This window comes from Pleurotus ostreatus (assembly GCF_014466165.1).
Source record: "Pleurotus ostreatus strain PC9 chromosome Unknown scaffold_3, whole genome shotgun sequence".
Taxonomy (NCBI): Eukaryota; Fungi; Basidiomycota; class Agaricomycetes; order Agaricales; family Pleurotaceae; genus Pleurotus; species Pleurotus ostreatus.
Window position 1 is genome coordinate 1,118,238 of NW_023503158.1, and position 12,349 is coordinate 1,130,586.

Sequence of the window (12,349 nt, forward strand, 5' to 3'; positions counted from 1 at the left end):
CTTTCTTGTCCAGTGTAGACGTATTCCGCAGGATCAAAAAAGAATATCATAAATGATGGTCCATGATCCAAGTAGTCCATAGCTAGCTAGAGTAATGGCCTAACAAAGCGAGCAAGGGGGAAGAAGGGGGATAGATTATAGTCCTGTTAGCCGGGGTGAATATGTAGCTAAACGGGTTACAATGTATGTAGAAGGCGAAATGGTGAAGGGTTCAGTGTAACGCAGGGAAACGGGTCATGATACTACTTAGTGGTGTAGGGGGTCAATGGGGGGATGGGTTGAGGGAGAGATAGCTTATGGTGCTGTGCATGTTGGGAGCTTGATGTTCTTCAATGATCGGCTAAGAGGTATGGTTATTATTTTGTATTTGGTGCGTTCAAAATGAGTACAACTCACTCCTTGTTGAAAAGTCCCCACCAGCCCTAGATACGTTCAAATCATCAGCGGAATCCGATACGCCTTAGGAACTTAGACCCACCTCAACGCCGCCGTACTGCTTGTCTTTCCATTCTTCGTCGAAAAGCTAGGTCAAACGTCAGTCACAATACGGGTCAAGTTCTGCAGATGCACTCACTTCGAAGTAGAAGTAAGCAGTGCCATTCGCGTTAGCCTGACACACGAAAGTGTCAAGGAAGATCTAAAGATCACAGGGGTCAATCAGTAGACGCTACACAAGGTACAAGCAAAGCAACATACTTGGAGATTAGCCTCCGAGGCATCTGAGGCGCCGTTGTTGGCATTCGCGACATCTGATGATTTCTGTGACAAGTTTAAGCCCTCGACCACGTTAATCAACATTATGATTACACACCGATGGCCAACCCGTCTCAGCGATATACATCTTCGGGTTGTTGGGGAGGAGGCTAGCGGGCTGAACATTAGTCTCTTGGAAGAAGTTTGATACCCATCCGGCTGCGTCGTTCGCCGTTGTGTTTGCGAACCAAGCATGTACGTTGGATAACTGAGTCGATCACGAAAGCGAAGCAAGCACATGAGCAGCCAAGCATAAAGGGTATGGTGTATGGTAACTCACTCCGTAGTCGATGTTACTCAATACCTCAGTACTGAAGAAACTTCCAGCATCTGAGTTGCCGACTGGAATAGTCTTGGGGAGGTTCATAGATGCAAGCATGTCTCTTGTGTCCTTGATATAACGAACGAGCATCGCAGCACCTTGTGCACCAACGGAACCATTGGGATCGGTTGCGCCATTTGAGGTGAGGTAGCTATGTAAATTTGTAAATTCGGAAGATTACTAGATATCGGCAGTGCTCACTTCAACATAAATTCATTTCCAACAGTGATGCCGGCGATATGGTCTGTACCGTAGGTTGTGATTGCATCTCGAATAATATCCCGCTGACGGGTGTATACTCCATCGTCGTTTGGCACGGGATAGTTCCCTACGTAGACCTGCATGTCGACTTTGGTCTGTTTGATGGCCTCCAACTAAAAAGTGCGGGGTCAGACGGCCGCAAACATCTATATTAGGACCGGAGGCGGCCACAACTCACCACGAGCGCAGTTTGATTACAGTCAGCGCCGTAAAGACGAACCCGCGAAGTGAGTTGCGACAATATCTACAGAACTTCGGAGTCAGAAACCCATCGTTCAGTGGAGATCTACGACCGCACCTGAATGTCCTTGATGACCGAGTCTATAGCACGGGTTAATGAGACCGCAGTCAGACATGCGAGGGGGCGTACCCAATGAGTTGCCACAGTCTGGCAGTAAAGAGCCTTCAGGCGTATAGGCCATTCCGTAGAATGCCTTGTGGAATCGGCTATCCTTGACGAAAGAACTTGGGTCATTAGGATCCGTTTGTTTCGGGGTGTTGTCGGAGTTGCTGCTGCCACCAGGTGAAGAAGATGAAGAGGATGACGAAGACTTGTTTCTCTGTGAGACAGAGACGCCAACGCCGACGGCAATTCCAATGATTCCAAGGAGGCCGATGACGGAAGCGAGGACCTGTAGATCCGTTTCAGCGTTGGTTGATGATGGAACTTGTCAAAGAACGCACAATCAACTTCGACCGCCGGGATCTTGCGGCATTCTTTTCTATTGCAGCACCTAGCCCAGTGCTGCTAGAGTTGACATACTGATAGTTTTGGTTCATGTTGAGAGTTTAGGGCGTGAAGTAGAGTCCCCGCGAGGATCAAATTGGTAGTGTTCTAGTCGAACTTGATGCTGAGGGCAAAGAGAAAAGAATGTGAGACAACTACCCGAGTCGCCTCGAAAGTTGTTTGAGAGGATGGTGGTGGTCGTAAGAGAGAAGGGGAGTAATAATTGATCGTGAAAGCGGTTGGATGTTTCGTTGTCCCAGTTCGGTGCCAAGTGTCCAGACTCCAGCCCCCACAAGGAAACCCAAGAATAGCATGAACCATCACGTGATTCACCATCAGGAGAACCCCCAAGAAGCAAAGCCATCCAAGAAATGAAAGTTTGCTTGGTTTATTGGGTTATCAACCACAGACTGGATTCCAATGGGCCGGTAAATTCCACCGAGATACCACCCATTGACATTTCCGGAGCGAAAGAACCACATTCGCATCCTATTTCGTAGGCCTCACACCAACAACAATGAACATAGCTCTCTATGCCAAGGAATCCCCTCATCTCATGCCACATTTGAGGAATGTGGGATAGGCGTAGAAGCGGCCTGACTGAGTTACCGAGCTCGCGGGATATTTTCTTGTTGCGTTGTTTGGAGTGATACGATCTCGATGATCAACCTCAAGACAGAGGCGTGGACTAGATCTCTTCAACAGGCTGCTAGTTGTCCAGGGACGAGGGCAATTCCGTCGACGTGCAACGCGATGAAGAATATTAGAATGCATCAAACGGGCTACCCCGTGGAATCCCTCAGTCCCAACATGCTATTCGTAATATCCCTCAAGCAGTTTCTTCAAACGGGCCGGGTGGTTCTCAATCATCACTCATATGAACGCTTGCAACACACAAGTAGGGCATTAGCCTACTCCATGATGGTTCATCTTGACACGAACCTAAGTCAGCCTGTCATATCGCTTTAAAGTGGAACGGTATGTAAGATTTGAATTTCAATCCAGTAGCTAATCAACGGCACGTCTAACTCTATCAATTCGCCAACTGAGATGTCCTCCTACTATCTTCTCCCCTTGTACAACACCACGAGCAGCATCTTTGCGTCTTTCTGACAACCGATTCTCTAGCACACGCCCCGGGGTTCTCAGTCACTCAAAATCTGTAAGCTCGTCTCCGTCGCCTCGCATAACCTGACACGCCAACATTGTATCTAGCTTTTGGCGCAATGGGTACTTTGTGACAGACCAACCATGGCATGCCTCTCCTATCACACAAGTGGTGTCACTATACACCGATAGTTCGAGAACGGTCAGGTCGTAGCAAAGGTCAAGGCTATTCGCCTGCCATCCTCCAGGCGAAATGTTTCCCGGCGTTTGGAGAGTCTGGAATTTCTCGTGCGCTACAACAAGGACACATGAAATCTGCTCGCATCGAAGAGCCTCGCAAGACCGTTCCGGTAACTCGGATGCCAAGGTATCGAGTAACGTCGATTACGGGAAGTTATTACTCACCCTATCTTTTATATTTGCCTGCTTACGCTCTACGCGTCCAACTCAGTTATCCAGCGTCCACGGATGGTTCGGCGGCGACCGACACAGCCGTGTTTTTCCAGAGGCGAACATCCAGTCTGCTAGTCAGCTGCCCAACAACATCAAGACGTACATCACCGAGACTGGGTGTCCATCGTTATGCAGTTATAGCTTTGATTGACGTAAGTTGGGAGGTTCACATCTAATCATCAGCTGCTGTGGATGTCAACAACGGCGTCTCAGAGCCAACCTCCACGGACCCCACCCTCCATGCTTCTCGTGTTACTGTTGCTGATATTGGCTGGCGCTTGTATTCCTCAATACGTTTGCTTGCCAGGTTAATGCCAAGGGCACCGCCTACTTCTCCTTCGAAGTGAATGCATCTACGGAGCCCCACGGCCCAATTGTAACCGTTTTACTTCTACTCCCTAACTTTCCGTAAAGACAAGCAGTTCGAAGGTGTAGATGTAGTCCAATCTGAATTGTCTAACTGCTTGAACGTAATCAGGGTCGGAGGCTCTTAACAAGGAGCAAGTCTCAACTAATTATGTGCGTGCACTGATCATTGGAGAATACCAAGCTCCTGACATGGACATCACCATGAGCTGTCTCCTTCGCTTCATCCTCACCCTTTCTCGTTATTCCCCTATCCCCCCACACTACGCCAGCCGGGTGGTAAGCACACGAACCCTTTTCACGACCCGTTCACCGCGTAACATCGAACCCTTCCCCATCTTCCCAAGCTTCCCCACCGTCCCTATTTCCCATATTGCCCTATTTCGCCCCCCACCCTCTACGTACAATGTAACCGATTAGCCTCACATTCACCCGGCAACTGGACGATGAATTTACCCCTCTCCCCTTCTTTGCTCGCTTGGGCATTAGCCATTGCTATAGACAAGTTGCTAGTTATAGACTATTTGGATCATGAATGTTTGAACTATCACTGAAATTTACGATGGCAGGCAGGAATTCGTGTGATTCCATCAACTACAATTGCGTGGCTCCTGGATGGCAGGAGAAAGCTCCTAGCCCCTAGGGGTACCTCAAAAGTCGAAGTCTGTTGTTCCCAAGAAAATTACGAAGCAGGTGTAAGATACAACAATCCAAGATAGATACGTTTAACAATTAATAAATGGACATCAGAGTTCTGGATCTTCTAGCCAGAGTGGTAACATATGTCCCATTCTTAGCACTTTCGTCCTTAAATATTTGTCTAGGTCCTCCCCGTGCACCGCGCCGCCGCCAATAAGTGTCGCTCCAGTGGATCTGCCAAAGCTGTCAACGCCAGCATCCTTCGGAAGACCATCGATGCCAAGGTGCGGAGACACTACGGCAAGGTTGGGGTTTCTGGCTTTCCAGCTCCGAGGTATCATCGGCACGCGCTCGACAACTTTGACGCCTTCATCTGCCAACGCCTGAATTTTGTCGGGATTATTCGTCAGAACGCGCACGCCCTCCCCGCTCTGCTCCGAGCCCAGCCCGAGGTCGCGAAGTATCGCGCCAGCAATCTCGTACCCCCGCTCATCCGCTTTATGTCCGAGCATGATATTGGCGGTGACCGTATCGTGACCGAGGTCCTGAAGGTTGTACGCGCGAATTTTAGAGAGAAGGCCGATGCCGCGGCCCTCCTGGCGGAGGTAGATCACGGCGCCCCTTCCCGGAATTTGGGTAGGTGGGTATGTCGGAAGGGGTATCGGCTGCGAAATGAGGCGGATGGCTTCGTCTAGCTGCTCGCCACAGTCGCATCGCATGCTGCCGACTGTCTCGCCTGTGAAGCACTCTGAGTGTATACGAATGAGGGGCGGCGGCGCGTGGTTCGGGATGTTGGTATTGAGTCGCTGGGGCACGGGTGGGGCAGCCTTAAATTTCGTGGGCGAGAGCTTGCCTACGAAGGCACCTCGAGTGATCCGATCCATCTCAGTTTCGGAGTCGCTCCAAACGGAGTCTAGTGACTGGGATCTGATGTGGGGCACTGATGAAGATGACACCGTGTCCGTGAGTTGCGCTGGGTCGATGACAATGGCAAGGTGCTCCTTGTTGTCGCGATTGTTGTGGTAGAGATGGAGGAATGCTGGGCCATGCGGGGTGGGGATACGGGTACGAGCCATGCATTTCACAACGACAGGTGGAGGAATGGCGGACGTCGACGGGGCGGTTTCACTCTCGTTCGTCGTGCCCGTGGCGGCGGCTACTGATTGCCTGCGCTTTTTTGGAGTAGCGAGTGGGAGATTGTTCGTCTTGCCACATGGGACGTTGTTCTCTTTCCCATCCTGATCGGACTCGTGCTGCAGTCGTTTGCTACGGGGAGCCTGTCGACTGACGTACACTAGTCTACGGCGGCGTTCCTCCTTCTCTGCGGCGTCGTCGCCGGTAAATTTCGACCAGTCGATGCCCCCCTCTTCCTGTGGCATCATGACACCGGGAAAGAAATCGTGGTGGTAGTGGTTCCTGGTGACATGCGGGCCCGATGCAAATGCTGCCGCGATGAGCAGGGGGTCGAGTGCGGCGTCCCGTCTCCCCAAGACCGACTTGGGCGACGGTGCAATGGGTCCCGTGAGCGCCTCGAGCAAGGCATCGTCGGATGCACAACATTCGGAACCGTGATGGCGCATTTGTGGTCTGTGGAGGAGGGGGGGCTGTAAGACTGTAATATCGGAGGCAGAGATGATTACCAGACGAAATCCGAGTGCACCGAACGCAATATAAGTATGAGCCGTAGAGCCCCCGGCTATTCACATGGATTTGTCAAGCCAAAATACCCGGACTCTGCAAGTCAGCAGGTCGGACTGTGCGTACGTAAGCAGCGTGTGGACGTGGGAAGGTATTTCCAATAATTACGGTTGGAATGTGCCTGGCAATCTGAATCCCTTTTCCCCAGTGACCGTCGCGTCGCAGCGTCGCCTGAAGAGCACGACGAGGGCTTGTTCCTCTGCTACTACTCCCGGAGCATTGGCCCTAAGCCGTCAGACACGCCGCCCCCAAGTGGCATTTTACGGCGGGCTAGGCTCCTTTCCCGCCGCACTAGCATTGCAGCTAGCACCGGTTCCATAGACTCTGCTCAGACCATGTGTTGACCAGTCATTCCCTTCTTCTACTTTCCTGCTCGTCGACACTCCGGCTCCAGCTCCTTTGCTTTCTGCCCCAGCCTCGGGATGCTTTTTCGCTGTACTTTTTCCATCTATCTTGCCTGTCTTTGGCTATGCTTCCTTCCGTTGTAAGTTGATCCTGCTTTTGCCCCATCCAGGCCAGACGACTCATTGTACTCGTTCCAGATTTATGGCCGCCCCCACATCGACGGCGGACTCGTCTGCATCAACTTCTCCCGTCTCCCTCTCACGTACTGGGACTGCTATCTTTCCCACATCCTCATCTGCTTCAACGGCACGTCCGCATCGAACACATACACCCACAAACATTAGACCTACTCGAACACGACAACCAAGTATTCCCTCGCGCGTAGGGACCCACATTAGCATTCCCCGCGGCCGGCCTACTGCGGACAGCGGCAGCTCGAGCCCGTTTCCTCACGAATCGGGTGAATTCAGGAGCCACGGGCGGAAACAGAAACCCGTCGCCATCTTTTTTGAAGTCCTGGGAGGGATCGCAATCCTCGCCTTGCTCCTCAGCCTTCTTCGATGTCTCTACAGCTATAAACGCACACCCCGGCCAGATCGGGTTGTTGATATTGTGGAAAGGCATCGACTGCAAAGGGAGATGGAGGAATTACGGCACAACCAGGCCCAGAGAGTCAATCGTAGGCCTGCATCGCTGATGGAACCTCCACCTCCACCATACTTCCCTCGACCGCCATCCTACGAAGAAGTTGGCAATCGCCGCGCCCTTCTCAACCATACGCACGCAAGCTCTGATTCGATGTCAAGCACCTCGTCTCACTCAAGCTCTGACTCTATATCATCAGTTTACATATCGCAGGCGCGTCCACGCCCTCTGCACGGCGACGGCTAAGCATTTCATCAGGCTCGCGGTGGTTTACATCACTTCGCGTCTGGTTCAAGTGCGGCCGTCGAGCGGACAGGAGAACACCCTGGGCTGCAGGCATCATCTTTGCACTGCCTTTCTGGAAGGAGATGATCGAGGACGAAAATATTGCATGGTCGTGCAATCAGGTTGGCCTCGTGTCGCCAACCACATCGGGTAGCACATGTGTACATTGCTGAGACCGTGAGACGGATATACCTGCCACTCCTGCCGGCTTCTGCTGGCATTATCGATTAGTGCCCTCACCACGTTACAAGGGTTCTTGTGCCACCCTACGTAGGCTATGTTACACGTTGTGCAGAATGTAATAATCAGTACACTATCGATTTGAATCCTCTCGTAGTGTCGCCGTGTGCTGCAGGGATTGGGTGCCCTGCAGCCTTATTTAGACGGGCCGACGCGTGCCGGATCCAAAAGCTGCGCGGAGTCTGAAAAGGATTCGCAGGCACGAGGATCCTGAGTGAAACTCTACATAGTGCGCCGCATAAACGAAACAGACCCAAAGATCGCGCTCTGCTCTGCCGCTCAGCACAATGACCTCTTGGAACGGCGGCTCTTCCTCGCCGGCTGGGACGTCGACGCGTTCGGGCGCCAGGATGTGAGTCAAACTCAAATTGGCATCGTGCTTGATCCCGCCCCTAACCGCCTTCTTCTCTTTGTCTTCTTCATTCTGCCGCCCAATAGGCAGACAAAAGATTTGCGACCACAAGTTACTGAAATACTCTCTAAAACCGCAAATGGATGCCTACAAGAACTTGGCTACTTCCCTGGACTACTACAACAGTACAAAGCCGCTGAAGCACGCGCACGCGAGTGGCAAGGAGAAAACATCAAGCTTTTCGCGGACAACAGAAAGCTATCGATAGCGCTGAAGGACACTCAAGCGCTGCTGAAGCCAGAAGCAAAACAGGCGATGCTTGCCCTGCAAGAGCAGCTGCATTGCGCGCAACTCGAGCTGCAACGTGCCCACAGCGAGGTCGGGGCTTTGATGAACGAGAGAACAGTCTTGCAAAGCAGGATCGCAGCCATGGAGACGGATAGGCAGGCCTTCATGCTCCAGTATGAGAACTTGAGGCGATCGTATGCGAATGCGTTCGACGAGCTGCAGATCATACGCGGGCGCGCTCGCGCCATGCAGCAGGCCTCGACATCGTCCCATCAAGGACAACCAAGTGAGTCATTGGCCTCGTGATGTCTCGTAATCGGTTATTGATGCGTTGATACGCGCGTTTCAGTCGTTGCCCAAGTAAGTTCGCGTTTTCTCTTGCGTTCGTTGCGCGTTTAACCTGAATCAGAGCCAGACCCGTCGATCTTCGAGTGAACAGTTCCACGTACGTTTGTCCTTTCCCTCGGTAACTGCTGCTCATCTTTGTTCGTGGTTAGCAGATACAACAACCAGTAGCAGCACCTCTTGCTATCCAGTATACTCTTCCACATGGCCATCATTCCAGGCGTCCATCCTCTGCTTCTATTCCGATTGCTCATTCGAATAGCTCTGCATCAACATCATCTTTGGCCGGCAAGCAACATGCTCTTACAATCAATACTCACATATCGACGCGTCCTCAGCACACATCGACGTATGCCCCATATACACCAATTACGCCCAGCCATCAGACTCCACCAACTCAAAACACTGCAATGCACGTCTCTCAGCGACCGAGTTCTGATGGTGCCATGCCGCATCGGCCAGGCTCTACGTCCTGGGTGGGGGCACACGGCACTGCCAAGTTCCATGGACAAGGACCGCGTTCACAGCAGGGAAGTCCAAAACCAGGGTCTGGAGGGTTTCCGTATCCATCGCCAATCGCTCAGCCGTCGAGCAGTAGTTTGCATCAAGCAATCATAATTCCGCCGTCTGATCATAAGCCGAGAGTAACGTCTGGCGCCGCGGGTCCCAGTAGTCCATCGGAGTCCATCTCTGCGTCTGGCAGCCATCCTTCGTCGTCGATTGCACATGCATACCCACACCCTTCGATTGATTTATCTCGGCGCACCCCTTCGACGTCCAGTCCAGAGCAAGCACACGAAGCGCTCACGCCTGCCGACACGCCTTCTATGCCTGTCATGGAAGCTCCACAATCCAGCCCAATGTTGAAGCGCTCGTCGGTAGATATGGCCAACGATGATGATCAGAGTATCTTGATAGGAGGAATGTCGCGCAAGAAACCACGAATGGAGGTTCATGTGGAAGAGGATTCGAAAGCCATGGTAGTTGACAGGTCCTTGTCAGAGACTGGTGCGGAACAGGCGCTGTTAGACCATAGTCATGTATCCGAGGAACTAGTCCAATGCAAGCAAGAACAAGACGAATTGCTGCCAGACGACGAGCGACCAGTTATGAATGGTGACACTAGCATGGCGGCGGGAGATGGAGAACGGGAAGTAGAAGAGCGCCTAGAAGAGGTTATGTATCAAGACGATGAAGGTGTAAACACAACGTGTTTCCTTTGCATGCGAGTACCTGATGCTGTTCCCCATGATTGCCGCTGGTGCTGACGATACCCTCTCCCAGGCGTCGATATTCGAAGGGCCTGCTGATGGAACAGCCACAGCCTTTCGTGAACGCCACGTCCGACCAACTTGTTCAGCATCTTGAGGACGAACACCCTGCCGCTTGGGCAAAAACACGATTTCCTTCGTCGACCCCTGCATAATAGACACTATATCAAGGAACTGGGTTAATTATTATTGTACATGCTGCTTCCTCTTGTTGCTTATCGTATACAATGTTCGTAAATACTGTATTGGCTTTTTGTTGTCTTCATTGTAGTAGGGTTTGGGGCTCACGTGCGTTTGCAACGCAATTCTGTTGCGAGCAGTAAATTAGCAATCATGCGCGGAAGCGGCTTCAGCAAACCTTCGCAGAATGACTGAACATCTTTCTTCTCATCCACCATGGCGTCCAAGAGTTTCAGATCCTTGCTGAGCTTGGCCCGCCCAAGGAAACTAGGTCGTATTTCCCACCGCAACATTCGTTTCGTGGCATCGACATCAAGTCCGGCGAATGTTAGGCCAAATTTCCCTTGCGTTGATGCACATGCTGCTCGTGAATCATTATTGGTTTCGTTGAGCAAACGACCACCTGCCGACGAGGATGAAGACGAGACTGGTCCCGAACCACCGTATGCGCGACCTTCACCTAAATCCTACCTCAAATTTCACAGCGCGGCGCCGCTCCAGCTTACTTACGGCTCCTCCTTGCCCTCCTTCGACGTAGCTTACGAGACATGGGGCAAGCTCTCTGAACGACGGGACAATGTTATTCTCCTACATACAGGGCTCTCTGCGTCCTCACATGCTGCTTCGACGGAAATCAATTCAGCAGAGGGGTGGTGGGAGAAGTTCATTGGACCTGGAAAGGCCTTGGACACCAACCAATTCTTCATCATCTGTACCAACGTCTTGGGGGGATGTTATGGCAGTACTGGCCCGTCGTCGATAGACCCAACCACTGGGACGGAGTATGCGACGCGCTTTCCTGTAATATCGATATTTGACATGGTACAGGCTCAATTTCGTTTGCTTGACCATCTCGGCGTGGATAAGCTGTACGCAAGTGTTGGGAGTTCGATGGGAGCAATGCAGAGTCTCGCGGCGGGATGGTTACATCCGAAGAGAGTGGGCAAGATAGTAAGCATCAGCGGTACCGCCAGAAGTACCCCATCAAGCATTGCGATGCGCTTCGCGCAGCGAAGTGGTTCGATCCTCAAGTCATCTAAGACTTTCTGTTGACTAACTTCATTCTCTCAGTCCTCATGGCGGACCCGAATTGGAACAACGGGTTCTATTACGATGGGCTTCCTCCTCACACCGGAATGAAGTTGGCTAGGCGTCAGTATTCTTGGAATCATTGCGTTCTCGATTACTCGCTGATTTATGTCACATAGAGATCGCAACCATTACATATCGTTCAGGTCCTGAGTGGGATCTCCGCTTCGGTCGCAAATTTCGGGCATCTCCATCGACTGACCAGGAGCCAGACCAACCGCGAGTGCCAGCACTTTGTCCCGATTTTCTCATCGAAACATACCTTGATCATCAGGTAAGCTTGCGTAATATTTTTATGTAAACAGAAGGAGTTCGCTGTCTTGGCCCTTCGATCTACTTCGTGGTACAGATACTCATATTCATTCATATCTTAGGGAGAACAGTTCTGCCTTAAATACGATGCCAACTCCCTCATATACATCTCCAAGGCAATGGATTTATTCGATATGACTTCACCAGCCCTGGAGTCATTAAGCCTCTCTTGGCCTAAAGCCGTTGCTTCGGCGCATCTTGGACATTCCAAGTCTCATCCACCGCCACCGAATCCCGCACCACATCTTCCCGACCTGGCCGCCGGCCTACAACCCCTTGCGCACATACCCACTCTTATTCTAGGCGTTCAAAGCGATATACTCTTCACGGTCGATCAGCAAAGAGAAGTCGCGGATGCCCTAAGGATGGCCGGAAACCATTCAGTCAGTTATTACGAATTGGGTGGGGTCTGGGGGCACGATACGTTCCTGTGCGTATGATTAACGCTCCATTGGCGTATCAATTCTGACCCAAAGGTGGTATAGACTCGATGTGCTCAACGTGGGTGGAGCAATAAGAGGTTTCTTGTCGTGACGGGTTTAGTACAAATAGCTACGCTAGTGCGAATCAACGTCACGGTTATCAAGGGCATCAGACTAGGCCCGCCATGGTATACATTAGCTTGGTATATCTCGTAAAGGTATGATCGTCGTGTCTTTGATGGAATAGAG

At 51.6% G+C, this 12,349-nt stretch overlaps 5 protein-coding genes across 5 annotated transcripts; 3 read left to right on the forward strand and 2 right to left on the reverse strand.

Annotated features, from left to right (window-relative positions):
• Window positions 1–294: 294 nt before the first annotated feature.
• PC9H_004843 (uncharacterized protein) lies at window positions 295–2,116 on the reverse strand (the record flags this gene model as incomplete). The annotated part of the gene is made up of 12 exons (XM_036774424.1): window positions 295–340; window positions 397–422; window positions 479–523; window positions 575–637; window positions 697–759; window positions 812–961; window positions 1,034–1,226; window positions 1,277–1,449; window positions 1,515–1,580; window positions 1,635–1,657; window positions 1,707–1,968; window positions 2,021–2,116. 12 exons carry the CDS (start codon window positions 2,114–2,116, stop codon window positions 295–297), a joined length of 1,206 nt encoding a protein of 401 aa, XP_036632926.1.
• A 2,619-nt stretch (window positions 2,117–4,735) lies between these two features.
• Window positions 4,736–6,208, reverse strand: RIB1 (GTP cyclohydrolase II; the record flags this gene model as incomplete). Its single annotated transcript, XM_036774425.1, has 1 exon — window positions 4,736–6,208. One exon carries the CDS (start codon window positions 6,206–6,208, stop codon window positions 4,736–4,738), a length of 1,473 nt encoding a protein of 490 aa, XP_036632927.1.
• Window positions 6,209–6,872: 664 nt separating this feature from the next.
• On the forward strand, window positions 6,873–7,562 carry PC9H_004845 (uncharacterized protein; the record flags this gene model as incomplete). The annotated part of the gene is made up of 1 exon (XM_036774426.1): window positions 6,873–7,562. The coding sequence occupies one exon, from the start codon at window positions 6,873–6,875 to the stop codon at window positions 7,560–7,562; it is 690 nt and encodes a 229-aa protein (XP_036632928.1).
• A 566-nt stretch (window positions 7,563–8,128) lies between these two features.
• Window positions 8,129–10,094, forward strand: PC9H_004846 (uncharacterized protein; the record flags this gene model as incomplete). The annotated part of the gene is made up of 5 exons (XM_036774427.1): window positions 8,129–8,193; window positions 8,280–8,767; window positions 8,831–8,841; window positions 8,891–8,926; window positions 8,979–10,094. 5 exons carry the CDS (start codon window positions 8,129–8,131, stop codon window positions 10,092–10,094), a joined length of 1,716 nt encoding a protein of 571 aa, XP_036632929.1.
• A 399-nt stretch (window positions 10,095–10,493) lies between these two features.
• PC9H_004847 (uncharacterized protein) lies at window positions 10,494–12,212 on the forward strand (the record flags this gene model as incomplete). The annotated part of the gene is made up of 5 exons (XM_036774428.1): window positions 10,494–11,295; window positions 11,349–11,429; window positions 11,486–11,640; window positions 11,741–12,108; window positions 12,164–12,212. 5 exons carry the CDS (start codon window positions 10,494–10,496, stop codon window positions 12,210–12,212), a joined length of 1,455 nt encoding a protein of 484 aa, XP_036632930.1.
• Between the last annotated feature and the right edge of the window lie 137 nt (window positions 12,213–12,349).